Source organism: Canis lupus, chromosome 21, assembly GCF_003254725.2.
Source record: "Canis lupus dingo isolate Sandy chromosome 21, ASM325472v2, whole genome shotgun sequence".
Classification (NCBI taxonomy): domain Eukaryota; kingdom Metazoa; phylum Chordata; class Mammalia; order Carnivora; family Canidae; genus Canis; species Canis lupus.
In genome coordinates, this window is record NC_064263.1 from 31,794,691 (window position 1) to 31,812,924 (window position 18,234).

An 18,234-nucleotide genomic window follows, 5' to 3' on the forward strand; every position below is an offset into this window, starting at 1 on the left:
AAAAAAAATCCAATATAGTTAACATACAGTGTTATATTAGTTTCAGGTGTACAATGTAGTGATTCAGTAATTGTATATACATTACTCATCGCCCCTTGTGATAAGTGTCTTCCTAATCCCAATCACCTGTTTCCCCCTCCCCTCACCCACCTTCCCTCTGGTGACCACCAGTTTGTGCTCTAGAGTTAAGAGTCTGTTTTTTAGTTGGTCTCTTTTTCACTTTGTTGATTTGTTTTATTTCTTAAATTCCACATATGAGTGAAATCATATGGTATTTGTTTTTCTCTGACTGCATTATGTCCATCTTGCACCAAATAAGTGCAATTCTTTTCCCTTTACATTATCTTGTTTTTCGGGGCACCCTTTCTATAGCCAAGGTGTGTGCACACTGGGGCTGAACCTCATACGTGGCCTGTTTTCTCTTGTCATGTCCCGAGTGAGTGTGTGCCTTCTTGCTTTGCCTTAAGCTGGTAGTTTTCAAAATAACTGTTATTATAATACATAAATATAATTTGTACATGATGTATATTATAAATACATATAATAAAGCCACAGATATACCCTTTACTAGAATTTGGGTTTGTTAATTCAAAACATTCAACGGGCAACTCATAGCTGTTAGTTCGCTGAGTGTCCAAGCAGCAGGCCAAATGGCAAAGGGTCCCCTTTGCAAGACACTTCTACTTCCCATTTAGGGTCAGTTGTAGTCAGCCCTGGGTTTGGGCCTGACTCTGTCCCTATCTCCTTGCGTGGACCTTGGGCAAGTCTCATTCTCAGAACTCTGGTCCCTTTGCCTGGACTAAATGATCTTTGAAAGGCCTTTGAGTTGGCCTAAGTGAAAAATGGCTCTTGGAAAACTGAGTTGTCCCTGCATCCGAAGATTTCCTACCTGGGTTTGCATTTGAGGCTGATAAGTTGCTCCAACACGTCTCCTTCTCTCCTTCCAATAGGACAGCCCTTTCCTGGTGGAGCACAAATACCCCACGTTACCTGGGAAGCTTTCCGGAGCCACACCCAATGGAGAGGCTGCCAGGTCGACTCCCACTGCCTCCCAGCCGGACCCTGCAGGGAGCAGCCTGCTGAGGCTGAGTGAGTATCCAGGCCTCTGGGCCGGCAGCCCCTGGGCGGTGGCCTTGGCACTTTCAGTTATTGTTATTGCAAAGGTCTTTGCCCCGACTGCCGTGGCCCATGGTTGGAGGATGGTGAGGGTGGGTGGACGGGACAAGTCGTCCCTCTGGGTGGCCTCACTTGCAAAGACCATGGCTCCCTTTCTGGGTACATTGTTTCCTTTGGTAAGCCCTAGAGAGTGCCAGAAACCCAGGCTATGAGCCTGCCCTTTCTTTCTGCAATCACTCCACCCCCATTTGCCCTCTTCCTGTCCTCCTCTCCTGGCCCTTCGTGTCTTTCCCTTCATTCCTCTGTTCTCTCCCTCTTAGCCCCCCTCCCCCCACAGCATCCCTCCTGTCCCTCCCTCCCTCCTCCTCCTCTGTCATCCTGATCTTCTCTCTCCTGTCTCTGCCTTCCTCTTGCAGCGTCCCTATTACCAGTAGGATGATATTATGTGCTCTTCCCAGGGAGAGTGTTTCCTTAGGGAAATGGAGTGGACAGTGGGCAAGGATGTCCATCCATAGATACCCTTTTGGTGCTTAGGGCCTGGGATCATGGAGATCTTTGCTGCTTTTCATGCAGAGTAGGCCATCTTTCCTCAAGAACAGCAGATCAGTGGAGCCTAGGAGGAAACGTTCTGGTCCCTGCAGAGCTCTCCCTACCCTCCTCCTCATCCTTGGTAGTTCCCTGAGCCAGCCCATGTGTTGGCTTCTGCCCTTGGCCAGTTCTGCCTCTGGCTGCAGGAACTCCAGATAAGCTCTTGAATGTATCTGTTCTAGTAACACTGAGACTCTGCACTTGCAACTGCTTCAGACCATTCTAGTCTGATGTGAGGGAGCCCTGGCAGCTACACAAGAGCTGCATGTGGCCGGGTATATGAGCCCCTGTTGCTCTCCCTCCCTCTTCCTACGTGTGTATGGACACCTCAGACTGCCAGGAAGTGGCCCCAGGAGTAATTGGTCCCCTCACAGGAGGCCTTCTCTCATTGTACTGACCCTATGGGCCAAGTTCACTCCCTGTTTCTCCCTTCTTTTCTTACGGGATTATTTTTCTTTCTGTTTGAGTTTTTCTCTTTTGCTCGATGACTCTTTTGTTTATTTCTTTGCTTCCCTATAACTCTGTTGGGCTGGACTTTGGCCTCTCTTGCTTCTTCATGTGGCTTCTCTGCTTCTTGATTGGCTGGAGATCGTGGCCGGAGTGTCAGTGCCCCCGTATTAGGTACTGTACCCTTCCAGGTGAGGTGGAGAGTGAGATGCCCATGTTTCCCAACCCTGACACCCTCCCCTTCCAGAACGTTCAGCCAAGTCCTCCTTCCGCCTGCATTCCTGCATCTCCCTTGGGGAAAGGAGGAAGCTCCATGTTGGAGTTACCTGCAAGTACTTGGACCCCCTAGTCTTCAGCACTTGAAGACATTAGCTCACCCAAATTTGAAACCTTAACCTGTCCAGTCCTCAGAGAGAGAACCTAGAGTGTACCTGAGCCCCCTGCTGGTCTCTGAGATGGAGGTGTAAAGTTCTGCCCCCTGAAGGATGGCCCTGGCCTGGGGAGGAGGTTGCCCAAGGTCATGTTCCTTCCTGTCCTTCACACCCCATTCCATTCTTTCCATCTCAGGAGATACAGAAAGTGGTTGGGACGACACTGCCGTGGTCAACGACCTGTCCTCCACGTCATCGGGCACTGACTCAAGCCCCCAGTCTCCCCTAACGCCAGATAGTAAACGGAGCCCCAAAGGCATCAGGAAGTTCTGGGGAAAGTAAGTTGATGGTGGTGATCCTAATTACATCACTTAAAATTAAGATTCTTCTTGAATGGGCAAAGGACTACAATAGCCTCCTGTTTAATTTGATGTTGGAACAGCAGTAGAAACAGAATGGCTATTGGAAGAATTTGAGCTCTCTTTGAGGGGCCAGAGGAGGAGAACATTAAATGTAGCAGATGCCTTCCCTGCCCTGCATTCCACCCATCCTTCCCATGACCCCCAAGCACATTCTCTGCAGCTTACACCACATGGACTTTGGGAGAGACACATGGATGAGAGCAATTTCTTCCTGCCGAGGGGTCAGTCTGTGTCTGAGGAAGGACTTGCTGACCCCACTGACTCAGGGTGTGAAATGTGGTAGAAAAGGGCCACCTACCAGGCATCACTCCTCACTTGGACCCCTCAGGCTGTGCCCCAAATCCCAGAGGCAGAATGAGAATTGAGGCTTGGGTCTGGGGAGCTGTCATAGGCCATGATCCTTGACCTCTGCAGAGGCCCTGGGCGGCAGTGCCATGGAGAGTCAGGGTCCAGCTGGTGTGGCCCTGCAAAGAGGGGTAGTACACTGCCTACACGCTTCCAGGCCTGCCCCCTGACGGTCTCCACGGACTCCTCTCCACACAGAATCCGAAGAACTCAGTCCGGGAACTTCAACACTGATGCCCCGGGGATGGCAGAGTTTCGACGAGGTGGGCTCCGGGCCACTGCAGGGCCTAGGCTCTCTAGGACCAGAGACTCCAAAGGTCAGAAAAGGTAAGGCTCCCTCCAGTCCATCCACAGAAAACCATGAGATCTTGGCCAGGGGGCTGAATGCTCCAGAGATGGGAGGCAGGAGTCCTAGTGCAGAGCTGCTCCCCCTTTCCCGCATAGCATGAGGGGACGTTGCTCATGCTTTGCAGGCACACGGAAATAAAGTCAAGAGGCTTCCTACAAGCCAACGTGGGGGGTGGGCCCTCTGGACTCCCCAAGGACCTCAGTGGCTCTGCACAGGTGTAATTCATTCTCAGCAGTGCGTCTGCACGCTGGGTTGAGAAGCTCTGGTGCAGCCATGAATGGCACAGATTCTGGAATCATAGACCTGAGTTGCAGTGTCCACTCAACCAATTCCTAGCACCGAGGCTTAACCATGTTCTATAACCTCTCTGATGCCTCAGTCTCCTCATATGAGGATTGCACGTGCTACTGCCCATCTAAGCCAAGCATCAGCAGTCTGCCATTCACCGGTGGTCTTCCTCTAGTAGATGTAAGGAAGGGCTTTGTCCCCCCAACTGCACAGACCTCCACAAAGGCTGTTGGCTGAGCAGGGCCATGTTGCTATTATCTCTCCTAAGACAAGGCACCACACTTTGCTGAAGGGTGTTAGCGAAAAGGGGTTGTAGAGGGTGTGTGCCCTGGAACCACAATGGAAACTTTGGCATGAGTCTCCCATCACGCCCATATAAAAAAGCATGAAAAGGAGTTAAACTTTTCCTGGCCTGCCCTGACTGCACTGGTAGATGCCTTCCAGTTCCTGGCTCTGCCCCCTGTCCTTGGGCCACCCTATTCTGCGAAAGTGTGCCTCTCTCAGGCCTGCCCAGGTGCAACTTTACTCCTTTGTTTTAGGAAAATCACCTTATAAAAAAAAAAAAAAGGAAAATCAGTTTCTATATCCTCTGATCCCCTGTTCCCATCAGACAATTTCAACGAAATATTATCTCCAGTAACTATCTCCTGAAGTCTGAGTTGCTCAGCCAAGATCAGACGTCTGGGTGCTTTCCTCAGGATTGGATTATGACATTTTAAATCTAACCAAACAGTGAAAAGTAACATTTAACTCCTATTTCATTCCTCTGAGATTGCCATACACCTGTGCCAAATGCAGGTAGTGAATAAGATGGGCACAACTGAAATAATCAGTTCTCAGAAACAATCCAGTCTAGTCCCAGTGATGAGAGGAGAAGGTATCCTGAAAGTATCCTATTGTTCCCAGACCTGCACCTCTAAGAAAGGGAACCCACAGATGCACACTACCCTTCCCCACCCTGCCACCCCAGGTTTCTAGGCTTTCCAGGTGTGCTTGGGTGTGAGACATGCGGCCTCTCTAGATCCACTTGCACTCTGATAGATGTTCCCAGATGTATCCTCCAAGTGCCATGCAGAGAGATGTGGGATATGTAGACTTCTGTACGTGCTCTCTCAGGATCAAGGCATTGGTGTTACAAATGTAAATAAATGGTCGGTAAATCTAAGGACATGGCCTGAGAAGGCAGAGACCAATCCAGAGCCATGAAAATGTGAGCCAAAGAAAGCTTGTATATTCCATAAGAGCGTTCTAACTTATTAGCAATTTTTAAATTTAGACTTAATTGTTTCTGATTTTTCAGAGATGAAAAAAATCTACAGTAAGCTTGCATGATGAACATTAGCTCCAATTCTGACCATTTCTTTAGGATTGATTCACTGGCAGGGGTAGAAGAACTTTCTCTCAGACCCTTCGGCATTTTTCCTTAGTGTGTGTTTAGGGGACCCATGTACCCTCTGCCAGCCATTTTGGGATGGGGTAACCAAAGTCAGGAACTTTCTCTGCTGAAGGAGAAACTGCATTTCCAGCCACAGGGCTGCTTTGATGTCTTTGTGGTTTGTTAACCATATCAAGGATGAGGAAGGGGAAAGGAAAGAAGTCCTGAGGAGACTGTTGCATTTATCCCAACAGTGCTGGTGGTAAGGCCATGTATTTGCTGGTAGAGAAGAAAGGCCTCTATTGTTCATAAGCAGAAATTTGATATAAACTAACGTCCTCTGGTATTTACAGATGTTTAGGGATAGCCTTACAAAGTATCATCACCAATATCACTATAAAAGTACTTGGTTACAGAAAGTCTCCAGCCCTAGTCTCTTTTTTTCTAATGAAATATTTCTTTTGGGGACGCCTGGGTGGCTCAGTGGTGGAGTGTCTGCCTTTGGCTCAGATTGTGATCCCAGAGTCCCAGGATCAAGTCCCACATCAGGCTCCCTGCATGGAACCTGCCTCTCCCTCTGCCTGTGTCTCTGCCTCTCTCTGTGTGTGTCTCTCATGAATAAATAAGTAAAATTTAAAAAAAAGAAAACATTTCTTTTTAAAATAATATTTGATAATGACATTTCATAGGACTCCTCTCCAAGGTTATAGAAGAATGAATTTTATTGTCTTTTTTTCCTCTGGTTTTACTGATGTACATTCCAGTCAGCACTGCTCTACAGAGTGCCTGTCACACCCACAAAAAAAATTACATTTTGTTGTTAATTTACTTTGCAGATGTTTGTCATTTTACTTTTTATGAATTGTCTGCATTTTTTGCCATTTTTTGCTAATGTCTGTCTACAGATTCCTATCTGGTCTCTATAGAGTAAGACATGAAACTATGTCTAATATTTGTGATAAATTCTTTTTTTAGGCCTGCTGCAGAATTTTACTTTATTCTGTGACACTTTGACTTATGGAATTTTATGTTTATGTATAATGAGGTTCATGAACTTCTCCTTTGTGGTTTCGTTCATGTTAAATTTTTTTGATGATTTAAAAAAAAAAACTATTTGAATCCTCTATTTGGGGATTTATTTTGGTACATGGTGAGAGGTGTTTTTATCTTTCCAAAAAAAAAGCAGTGTATAATGTTGAAGTCAGGCAGAGTTGATCACATGGCTGCATCTTATTTTTGTGCAAGGATTTTCCAAGTTGGCCTCCTGAGTCTTCCTGCCCTTTGGGATTGTAGCTCTACGAAGGTCTCCCATCAGACTATTTTATTGCCTTTCTCCTGTATTCTTGGCATCAGGTTTATCCTGAATGTGAGAAAGTCTAAGCTTCGAGCTCCTTTACTCACACCCTGAATGTCTTCTAGGATATAGAGAGAGTCCAATCAATGTGCTGACAGAGCCGTGTGTTTTGCAAAACTTTCCTAAATAAGGTATTTTAACACAACCAGTTTTTGACTGCTGACTCTTTACTCCTACCTTCCCTTGGCCTACCTACATGGCCTTCTGTCAGATGACATAAGAGCAGTATGGGGATATTTGAGGGATCTAGCTAAGGGGGAAGTTGAGTTTTGGGTATCCATATCGTCTGGATTTACTGGGCTATGCATATGTGGTTTGCAGTCACTTCATGTTTAGTTGACTAGCTGTTCTGTGTAAAAATGGCTTCCAGGATTCCTGATACCTCCCAATGTGCCAATGTGCCCAGCACTCTGATACAGAAATGCAAAATTGGAGATCATGTCCTAGTATCAACGTGTGCTTCGGCACTCAGTATCAGAAGTATGGGGTAGCGGAAAAGAAACATTTCAAATGTATAAAACCAGAAGCTATTCTGTGAAAACTTCTTCCAGTTATTAGATCAGGCAAGGGATTTGGTTCTCTTGGATGCTAAGTCAAAACAGAACTTCTCTCTAGTCAGAAACACACTAATGAAGTGTATACAATTATAAATGCACCATATGTTCTCTCTCTTTCATGGGGATGGCTATCTGATAATCTGTTACGTCATTTTAACTGCAATTTGGAAAGATGTTTTGGAACATGTCAGTAAAGCAAGTGCTTTGGCTTTGTCTGAAAGGTACCTTCTCTGTCCTCTCTAAATTACTTAATTGCATGTTCAGCTATAGCCCTGGGAGACCCTAGAACTGAGAGCAACTCACAGGGGCAAGGGGGTGGAAAAGCAGGATCTGCCACTATAGGAACAACGAAGGTGTAGGAGGGTGGAGACAATTTATAAAGAAGGACATGGGAATTCTGTTGAAGATGAGCACCAGAGCTCTAGAAGGTGTACACGACCAAGGTTTTTGTTTTATTTCATTTCATTTCATTTCATTTCATTTCATTTCATTTATTTATTTATTTATTTATTTATTTATTTATGAGAGGCACACAGAGAGAGAGAGGCAGAAACACAGGCAGAGGGAGAAACAGGCCTCATGCAGGGAGTCCGACGCAGGACTCAAGCCTAGGGACTCCAGGATCAGGCCCTGAGCTGAAGGTGGCACTAAACCACTGAGCCACCTGGGCTGCCCAGGACCAAGGTTTTTAAATGATCTCAAAAACATGTCTGTCCTTCAGAACTGAAATCTCCTATATATTGAATATTTATTTTTACCAATTTCCAGAAATAAGAAAATGAGTGAAATAACAAACTAATAGAATGTGAAGTAGAAATGATAAAATGAACTTTTAAAATTGAAAGTATTCTGACATTAAGATTAGACAAATCGGAGCACATGGTGGCCTAGTCAGTTAAGCATCTGCCTTCCTTCCGCTCAGGGCAGGCATCAGGCTTGCTGCTCAGTGGGGAGCCTGCTTTTCCTTCTTCCTCTGTTTCCCCCTCCCCACTCGCTCGTGCTCTCTATCTCAAATAAATAATCTTAAGTTTATTATGGTCTTTTTTTTTTTTTTTTAAACTCTATGAAACAAACTGAGGGTTGCTGGAGGGGAGGTGGGTTGGGGGGATGGGGTAACTGAGTGATGGGCAAAAAGGAAGGCACTTGATGGAATGAGCCCTGGGTATTATATGCAACTGATGGATCACTAAACTTTACCTCTGAAACTAATAATATGCTATATGTTAATTGACTGGCTTTTTTAAAAACTAGTATCTCAAAGAACAAAAAAAAAATTCCAGATCATACCAAAAGCAGTAACTCATTAAATGCAAAAGATACATTCCAAATATAGTGAATAAGTTCCTGGATTATTGTTCATATAGAGTGAATCCTGTGTAAACACTGGAAAAAGCTGAAAATTTCTTGATTTTACATAATATAATACATCGACAAAGATAACAAACTTGTAATAGGAATTAATAAAAATATTTCTATATTTCGTGATTTTTTTTCAGTTTAATTAAATGTGTAACCTTTTGTGATTTCTCATCCTAAATGAATATTTGTTCATAATTCCATATTCAAATTTTGTACTTTTCTGGAAGAAGCCCCCCTAAATTTTACAAAGTTCTAAGTCTCACAAAACCTGGATCCATATCTACTCATAGCTCATTACTCCAAGTGGCCAGTATTTACCGCAGGGCACCTAGAATCATGCTTTCTTGTCCTTCTGGTCTTTTAACTCCTTCACCTTAGGAACAACTCAACCAGGCATTCAAAAAAATTTTTAACGGGCATGTTAGGGGTACTTTCCTGGAAGGAACCTTACAGACTATCTAGTTTTCTACATTCCATAAATCCTGTGGTTTATTTTTCTTCCAAAGAACAAAGTTGCTTTGTCAACCTCCCCACCTCAGACTCCATGGAGGTTTCCAGTGTGCCATTATAGTCACTCTTAAATGAAAAATTGATGTCTTTCAAAACGGATGGCTTTGTAATACCCAGCCATCCTGTCTAGGAACATGATCTAGCTTGTCATTTATTCATGATTTGATGCTGCTCTATGGAGTGTTATAGTCGCCACCTCCCCCTGCACCGCTTCTTATCCCCACACACGCTTACATAAGACCCAGGCATTGCAGGTGAAAGCAGCTCCTAGACATTTTATAATTCTGATGGCTATAAATGGGATTTTAAAATTATTTTAACAAAAATGTTAGTATGTGTGCTATTATTAGTTCTACAAGTCCTGCAGCTAGTATATGTGTTTTAGAACTAGCCACCTCACTGAGTTTTCTTAGGTTTTCCAGGCACGCAGGTACATCATCTGAGAAGAGTGGTTGTCTTTTACTTTTACCTTCTAGCCTTCTTTTTCTTTCTTAGGCTGGTTGTGCTCTCAGACCCGTGTTGTCAGTCCTGATTAAAAATATTCTCTTTATTGACTTTAACGTGAATGTCCCTAGTGTTTCATTAATGAAGTATTAGCTGCTCAGAAGGTTTTCTTTTCTAATGTTAGAGAACTGACCTAGTTTTCTAAGCATTTCCCTAAAAACAGTGTTGATCCATAAAAATCCTGTTGATGACACAGTTATCCTCCTAATGAGGCACGCTTCTGGGCTTGTGGCACGTATGCCTGAGAAGTGGACTGCCGGCACATAAATACAGCCTCCTGAGGACCACAGGAGGGCCTGTGCTCACAGCCCCTGCAGATTCAAAATTCAGACCAGGTGTTACCATAGAAAACTCTAGAGCCCACTGCAAATGAGTATCGGAACTTTGTATGGCTAGATCCCATGATCAGGATGGTTTAAAACACGGTTCCCTTTTTTTTCTGAGGCTCTGTTATGTCCAGATGCAGCCTCAGGCTCTCCCACTAACAGGACCATGCTATTTTCCTGCTTCTAGTGATGCCAGTGCCCCTTTTGCCCAGTGGAGCACAGAGCGCGTGTGTGCATGGCTGGAGGACTTCGGGCTGGGTCAGTACGTGATCTTTGCCAGGCAGTGGGTGACTTCTGGCCACACTTTGCTGTCAGCTACCCCTCAGGACATGGAAAAGGTAAAGGCTGAGCCCTGGGAAGGGGGTTCCCATTTCTCCTCAAACCAATGTCTGGGGAGGTGAGGCTCCTACTCCCCAATCCCTTGCCCTTACACGTGCATGCACGCATGCACACACACACACACACACACAGAGGCACATGTGGGCAGGTGGAGGAGGCGGAGGTTTCCTCTTGTCACCGTAGGTTGATCCCAGGGCCCTCACCCCCAGGTGGACTGTCTCCACCCAGACATGACGCCCTCTGAGGGTCAAGCTGCCGGCTGGATGTCCACATCTGTCTTCATCTTTCAATTCCAGGAGTTAGGAATTAAGCAACCTCTGCACAGGAAAAAGCTGATTTTAGCTGTGAAAGCCATCAACACCAAGCAGGAGGAGAAGTCTGCGCTGCTGGACCACATCTGGGTGACACGTAAGGACGGGCAGTATTTATGCATGTCGCTTGCCTGTGAATGCATGCCTCAAAGACTGTGCTCTCCTTGGGAGAGGCAGCTGGGCAGGTTCCTTATGGGGAATACAGCTGGGCCTTCAAGATGACCATTTGTTGCTTTTTATGCATTTGTATTCTAGTCTCCCATTCTTATGAGCCCGACCACACCTGTTTCTTCTGGTTTCTGTAGGCTGGCTTGATGATATTGGCTTACCGCAGTACAAAGACCAATTTCATGAGTCCAGAGTCGATGGGCGAATGCTGCAGTACCTAACTGTGGTGAGGATTTTCCCTTTCTATGCTTCGGTTGTCCCTACAAGCACACAGCTCAGGTATCCCTGGGGTGCTTATTTTAAACTCGATTCCACCTCTTCCTTCTATAAATTAGTATTGTTAGTCACATAAGAGGTCCAAGGTAGCAGAGTATGAACCATCATGCTAAGAAAAGCTGCTGGTGTGTCCATGTGCACCTTCCTGAGATGCGGTAGACTGGTCTGTGTGTGGTCTGTGAAGGAAATGTAGGGATCTTAGCCGCTTTGAAGATTCTGGTTTATCAACCAAAACTTCTCTCTTCCAGAATGATCTCCTCTTCTTAAAAGTCACCAGCCAACTACATCATCTCAGCATCAAATGTGCCATTCACGTGCTGCATGTCAACAAGTTCAACCCCCACTGCCTCCACCGGCGGCCAGCTGATGAGGTGAGGGCAGGACAGTACCTATCCCGGTAGCCCTGAGTAGGGACACTTGCAAGATTAGGTGCGAGAAAACAAGAATGACCTCAGCACAGCATGGCTGCCTTTGGAAGCAGGGTGCTTGGAATTCTTTCCTTTGCTAACACTTCATGGTATGCTAGACACCCCCATGGCCTGTCTGTCCTACAACAGACACTAGACCTCTAAGCTCCCACCCCTCTTGGGGACACCCGTGCTTGGGGCCAGAGGCAGCAACAAGTCTTTCAAAGCCATCACAAGGATCAAAGATGATGAGCAAGTGGTGCAAAGGAGAAGGGGAAAGCAAAATGGAAAGATGGGATCAAAGTAGAGGAGGGAAGAGCCCATCAGGAGCCAGACATTTCAGATCTTCCTCCTCGTAGATACAACATTAACTGACCTGCAGTGCCACATGCACAGGGGATCGTGATCAGGTTTCACAAGAGAAGAAATAGTGTAGGTAGACACAGCAACATACATTCTGGGGAATGTACAGAGGGGCACCCTCTACATGGCTCGGAGCTCTTGTAGGCCACCAGAGCTAAAGAGTTGCTGGCCACACCCCTATATTCCTGTTCCTAGGAACTAACTATCAGCCCGTTGTAAGACTAACTCCTCTTCCTGAGGGATTAAAGACTCCTACCTCTACCTTCCATCTCGTTTTCTCCCTATTCAACAAATAGGTTTTGAATGCCTTCTGTGTGTCAGGCACAGTGCTGAGCATTCTGAAGATTAAGATGCTACTTGGGTGTAAGTGTCTTAATGTGTATTCCCCTGAAACATTTGGCCACACCAGGGAGAGCTTTTGTCTACAAAACACTCAACTCGTAAATGATAGCCCTCTTTCGAGTTCTTCTGAATCACTGAATGAATGACTCTGTGCCTTCATTTACTAGTCCCAATGAGAGAATTAATGAGTCTCAGGATTCTGGGATCAGATATTTCAGTGTAGAAGATCTTGCTAGATTCCATGAGAGTTCTATATCTTGGAAACTGGGAAGGCCCCCAGGTGGCTAGGCTGGCTGCCTGGCTCTCTGGGCATGAGGGTTGTCTTCTGGTTAGGCATCTGGGGCAGGCTTATTCACAGAGGCTGGCCCCACAGAGGACCATGGGTAGGACCTATGAGACCTAACTTTTTCACTCTCCTTCTCCCTCTCACAGAGTAACCTTTCTCCTTCAGAAGTTGTGCAGTGGTCCAACCACAGGGTGATGGAGTGGTTGCGATCCGTGGACCTGGCGGAGTACGCGCCCAACCTTCGTGGGAGTGGTGTCCATGGAGGCCTCATTGTGAGTGGCTCTTCAGTGTAAACTGGGATATTCAGAAACTTATTTCTTAATGGCTAGACATAAATCCCAATAAAAAAATACCAGTAGCCCTTATGTCAGTTGAAATCTCAAAATACTTGATAATTTGCAGTTGGGAATTAATATACTTCATGGAAGCAAGATGATTTCTGGAAGGACTTCCATAACAACAGATCCAGGGGGTTTCAGGACGAATGGGTTGCATGAGTCCGGCCTTAACACAGCCTCTCCACCTGTACCTGGAGAAATGCAGAGGCTGGGGAAATGAGTGACAGACCACTACAGCGTAACTTTGCACTTGCCACAGTATGGTCGTGATTGTCACTCAGATCTGTCAAGTGGTAAAGTCAGTGGGGAAATGAAGGGACTACTTACGTGTCCTCCAGAGCAGAGCGGACCTGGGAGACAGCCTTATCCAAGAAGCCACTGCCCTCTGCAGATCTATAAAAAGGAAGTTGTTGGTGAACAAATGTGTTAGTGTTTACTCAGAGCCAGGCCTTGTGCCAGGTAAACAGAGGGGAGTGATAGGGCAAGTAGATGAGCTTCAGCCCCTGCTCTGGAGACACCCTTCAGCCCATGAGGGCCTATTCCACAGTGTCACCACCTGGAGGCATCTATGGTCATCACTGGGTGGCTCTATGTTTTTTTCTTAGATTCTGGAGCCACGCTTCACTGGGGACACCCTAGCTATGCTTCTCAATATTCCACCACAAAAGACGCTCCTCAGACGCCACCTAACCACCAAATTCAATGCCCTGATTGGTCCTGAGGCTGAACAGGAAAAGCGAGAGAAAATGGCCTCACCCGCTTACACACCCCTGACCACCACAGCCAAAGTCCGGGTGAGTCTCCAGGCCCTTTCTGGGGTGCCCACGGGGGCCTGCCATCCAGCACTCATGTTGTACGGCAGCGGGCCCGGTGGCTGGAGCCGACCTAGCAGGGGCCTGCCTCGAGGCTCATGGATGAGGAGGCTTTCCCAGGTCCTGTCCTGAGCTTGGTTAGGCCAGTCCCCTGCCGTACCTGAGTCCAAGGAAGAGAGGACAGCTTTCTTTACCAAGACACCACATCCAGGAAGCATCTAATCCCAGGCAGCCAGGGCATGTCCTCTGCCCCAGTGCCCCCTGGACTCATCTTGCAAGCAGACGAATTCATGGTTCTGAGTTCCCTCCAGCCAGGCTCATCTGCATGCCGTAGTGCCACAGGGGTCTCTGTCAGAACTGTCCTGCCAACACGGGGAGTGCCCCTGGTGACAACTGGCTCCTTGTGCTGTGGAGGTGGCCAGTACATAGCTGTCTGGGGTTCCCAAGGTCATACGGGCACCAGCACCACTCCCTGGGGCTCCCTGAATCCCACAGAGCCTGTTAGAAGCTGCCTGAGCCACACCGTCCTCAGACCATGTCCTTCTCTGGCTGCACGCCTGCACGTCCACTCTCTGGAGGCCAGGTTGGCCCTGACCCCAGGGGCACAGCGATGCCTAGGCCAAGCTACAGTTCATGCACAGACCTCCTTCCCCAAGGGAGCAGGGCCAGGAGTGTGCCTGGGGGAGGCCAGCAGAGGTAGTACCGTGTGAAGCTAGAGCAAGCCGGAGGGGCCGCCCAGGGCTCTCCATTGTGGCCTCCCCGGGGTGTGAGGCACTGTGAGCAGCTGATGCAGCAGCAGCTACGTCAGGCAGGTCCTCCCCCTTGGCACCCTCTAGAAGTTCCTGTAGCCCCCTCCCACCCCTGGGGAAAGTAGAATGTCACTCCTAGGACAGCAGGGCGTGAGTGTCCCAGTCTTGGAGAAGCAAAATCCTCTCTCCTCACTCGAGATTATTTATCTGTTGGCCTATCCGTAGCCAGGAGCTCTATTTTGTTGAGAATTTTTCCAGAAGTAGTTTGCCTCATTCCTTTCCTCCTGGGCCCGCTCTTTGCTATATTGTGAGTCCTGTCTGCCCACTGACCTGATAATCCCCCCTTCTCTTAATCTTGTGTTTATTGTGTTTTAGCCAAAGAAATTAGGATTTTCACATTTTGGAAATATAAGAAAAAAGAAGTTCGATGAATCGACGGACTACATTTGCCCCATGGAGCCCAGTGACAGTACTGGTGACAGTCACAAGATCTACGGTGGCTACCGGGGCCTTAGCCCCCTTGATGCCCCTGAACTGGATGGGCTGGACCAGGTGGGACAGATAAGCTGATGGCCTTGTTACCTGTCCTCTGTGCACCCTGAGAGCTTCACAGTAACACCGCGTGTGTCACCATATAGCTGCACCTCACCCCCCGCACCTGTGCATGCCTCACAGAGAACGTTCCAGCTGCTGTGTACCCCCGGCCAGTCTCTCTTTGAACTCTGGGGGGTGGCCAGGGTATGGAGTTGCTAAGGGGCCGGCTTTGGGGACTGTTGCCAAAGGTGGACTCGGGAGGACTTTCACAGAGATGCTTGTGTATTTGTAGTCATTCTTAGTGGCCACCGTCAGCACCAATCCAGCATGAAGCTGGACACGGGTCCAGAGGTCATGGACGATCCCAAGAGGCTCGGCTCTCGGGGCCCCCGGCTGTGCTTCCATCGAGGGGCACCCTCAAATGCCTCAGGCCTGTGGCCAAGATCCAGGGGATGGCGGCAGGGATTTCTGCCTCAGTGACAGCATAACTGTGTTGTGCCTTACCGCGGAGGTGCTTGCTTCTTTCTGGGAATAAAGATGATATTTATGTAGGAAGCAAACAGTTCTGTTTGTCTTGACCTCGCCAGGGGAACAGAGCTGGGCACGGCTGGAGACAGAGTCCCGTGGGTGGCCCAGCATGATGGCTGGTGGCGCTCAACCGGGCCTTGGCCACGTGCACACTCAGCATTTGCAAGTGTCGTGGATGAGGGGGCGGGGGCCGAGGGACCCCCATACCCTGTTCGCTCCAGGCTCCACCTCCCTCTGTGCTCAGTGACTCTAGGGCACATCTGTCGCGCAGACCCCAAAGCTGGTGTCCATTTCGGCGGCATGAGCCACCTAGGGGGTAGAGGGGGAGACAAAAAAGCCGCCTTGTGGAAATAGCCTCTGTTCTTTTGTGTGGTTTGTAAGCTTCTCTGTTATTGACCTGGCTGGGCCCCTAACTGCTGCAGGGGTTGGCCTGTTGGCAGAACAGGAACTGCCCTGGCCTCCAGATTTAGAGGCTGGCTAACTGATAATGGCTCTTCCAGATGGGCCTTGTCTGGACGAGGACTGAGGGAGAGACACATCCTGCCAGTCTGGGTTCCTGCTCAGGAGATTCCAGGTTGCCCAGGGCAGGTTTTGGCACTGCCGGGTCCCCTGGGCCCCATCGGAACTGTCTGGTGGCAGGGGCAGGGCTTGGTGGCCCCATCGAGGGCACTCTAAATCTGTCCCAGATGGAGACAAGGCTGAGATTTGCTTCTTAAACTATCAGCAGCCCCAGGGATGGGCGATGACCTCCTGGCCCCGCTGAAGTCAACCACTGAGAACTGGATGGGCTCTCCAGCTGGCACAGCTGGTGCTTGATCCCAGTGCCCGGGACACTGAATGGCAGGTGCTCCTCAGGGCTGGTAGCTGGGTGTCACTGCTGTTGAGCCCCAGGGTAGGCTCTGTCCCTCATTTCCTACAATGTCCTGGAAAGAGTGTCTCTGCATGCACCTGTTTGCAAACCCTGCATGGGATTATGTCACTAAATCTCTGTGCAGCCTCAAGCGAGGCCTGTCACCCTTCGTGGGCCTCAATTTTTCCACCTGGAAAATGAGAGATTATACTTGAAGCCCTCGGAGGACGCTTCTAAATCTCCAATGTCTACGTAGGCTTAGGGAAGAGGGAGTGGACCAGCATTACCTGAGGAGTAGGAGGGGAGGCAAGGGAGGCTCCTAGCAGGGAGGAAGCTCTATGAGCATCTCCCTAAGGATGCCCACCCATACCGGTACTGGGGCATGGGCACATGGGGTCCTGCTGTCGCTGGGAATGGTCAGTGTATTCAGCATCCTGAGGCCTTCCTTCCCACTGTTTTTTGCTCCTGGAAATAGCTGGAGCGCCAAGCATGTGTGGAAAGGCTGCTTCTGACAGGCCGTGTCTGTCCTTCTCCTGTGCACCCTCCGTGTTGGTGCCAGGGTGGGCCTCAGGATACTGGAAGCTCCGCCCTTCCCCAAGACAGAAACAGCATGTGCTCTGCCCACCTGTCACTCCTCAGGGCCTGGCCCCCCGCTCTCACCCACTCCCCCAGGACAGGACTTGCATGCCATCCCTGTGAATCACAAGCTGACTCCATGTGTGCTGACCAGGCTGCTGCCCGTTTTACAGATGGCACCTTCGGAAGGCACCGTGACGCAGATAGGGCTCCTCTCCCAAGACATTCACCGCCTCACGGTAGGATTCTGACCCTCTCTCCACAGTAGACCAGGTGCCAGGGTGACCCCATGAGTCTGGTGTAGTGGTGCCCAAGGCCTGAGATACCCTCCCCTTCCCCCAGTCCCAAACCTGTGTCATCAGTGCCTCTGCTAGGAATTTGATGGGTGGTGCTGGGCCCTGTGGCCTGAGCTGGAACCAGCTCTGAAGTGGAAAGCCTCCCAGAGGCTGGCCTGCTGTGCTGCTGAGCCTTGAGATGGGCCTTGAGCTGCTAGGAGCAGTGAGAAAGAAGGGTCATGGGCCTTGCGCTGAACCCAGCTGAAGCATGCCAGGTCTCAGTCCTCTCCAGGTCCAGGGCTGCAGGGGAAAGCAAGATGCTTGGCAGTTCTGGGTCACCTGCCTGGTGTAGCCCAGTGCCCGGGCCTCCTCTCTGGCCTGGTGGACACTGCTCCGGCCTCTCTGCCCATGAGACACATGTAGTTTATGCCACGCCTCTGGCCTCATGGATCTCACGGGCACATGGATGCATCTGGTGTGCCTCGTAAGGAGGCGGAATGGTGTTGGTGAAAGAAGCCTCTTTGGAGTAAGGCCAGCATGGTTCAAGCTCCTGCTCTGCCTCTTACTAACTCTGGGACGTCAGGCAAGTCACTCTCTCTCCCAGCCCCGGCTTAGTTATCTGTAAAGTGAGGCTAATAGTAGGCTCCTGGCAAGGCTTACAGACCGACAACGGCCGGGAGTAAAAGACCAGCCACAGAGTAGATTCCCATTATTGAGGCCCTGTACCTCCCGATGCCTATTAGGTCCTTGACAGTCCTTGACGGTCCCACCACTGAGCCCACTGGCTGTAGCATCTGCCCATGTTGTGGCCTCTGTCACCATCCTTCGCTCACTGATCTCGGCACATTAAGAAGGCTGTATCCAAGGACAAGATAGAAGCGTGTGTAGAGGGGGGTGGGGGGACAGTAGACTCCCTGAATGGAAATGGGATTTTTATTCAACTGGTTTTTCTTTTTTTCTTGGCTCACCTACTGAAGTGAAGGCACCCTACCTTGCCCTCATCACCACTAGTAGGCTTTGGGTGGTCTTCAAACAGCAACTTCACCTCTAAGGAGGCGTGAGCAGTGTATTGCCTTGATAGTGCAGTCTATTCTGGTTTCGTCCGTGGGGTCCCTGAAACCCCATGAACTTGGAGGGTGCCGGCGTCAGACGGGACCACACCCAGGGTC

At 48.8% G+C, this 18,234-nt stretch overlaps 1 protein-coding gene across 16 annotated transcripts in view; it reads left to right on the forward strand.

Moving 5' to 3' along the window:
- Positions 1-18,234, forward strand: part of PPFIBP2 (PPFIA binding protein 2) — a 170,256-nt gene that overhangs the window by 128,600 nt on the left and 23,422 nt on the right. For 12 of the 16 annotated variants that reach the window (XM_049098774.1, XM_035704194.2, XM_025459347.3 and 9 more), the window contains 12 exons: positions 951-1,089; positions 2,293-2,325; positions 2,719-2,860; positions 3,488-3,616; positions 10,099-10,249; positions 10,547-10,658; positions 10,867-10,955; positions 11,254-11,376; positions 12,550-12,675; positions 13,347-13,535; positions 14,678-14,854; positions 16,964-17,029. In XM_049098774.1, the coding sequence (XP_048954731.1) occupies positions 951-1,089; positions 2,293-2,325; positions 2,719-2,860; positions 3,488-3,616; positions 10,099-10,249; positions 10,547-10,658; positions 10,867-10,955; positions 11,254-11,376; positions 12,550-12,675; positions 13,347-13,535; positions 14,678-14,854; positions 16,964-17,029 (1,476 nt within the window). Of the gene's footprint in view, positions 1-950; positions 1,090-2,292; positions 2,326-2,718; positions 2,861-3,487; positions 3,617-10,098; positions 10,250-10,546; positions 10,659-10,866; positions 10,956-11,253; positions 11,377-12,549; positions 12,676-13,346; positions 13,536-14,677; positions 15,397-16,963; positions 17,030-18,234 lie in introns of those variants that run through there. The other 4 variants (XM_025459350.3, XM_025459356.3, XM_049098776.1 and 1 more) reach the window with 2 other exon arrangements.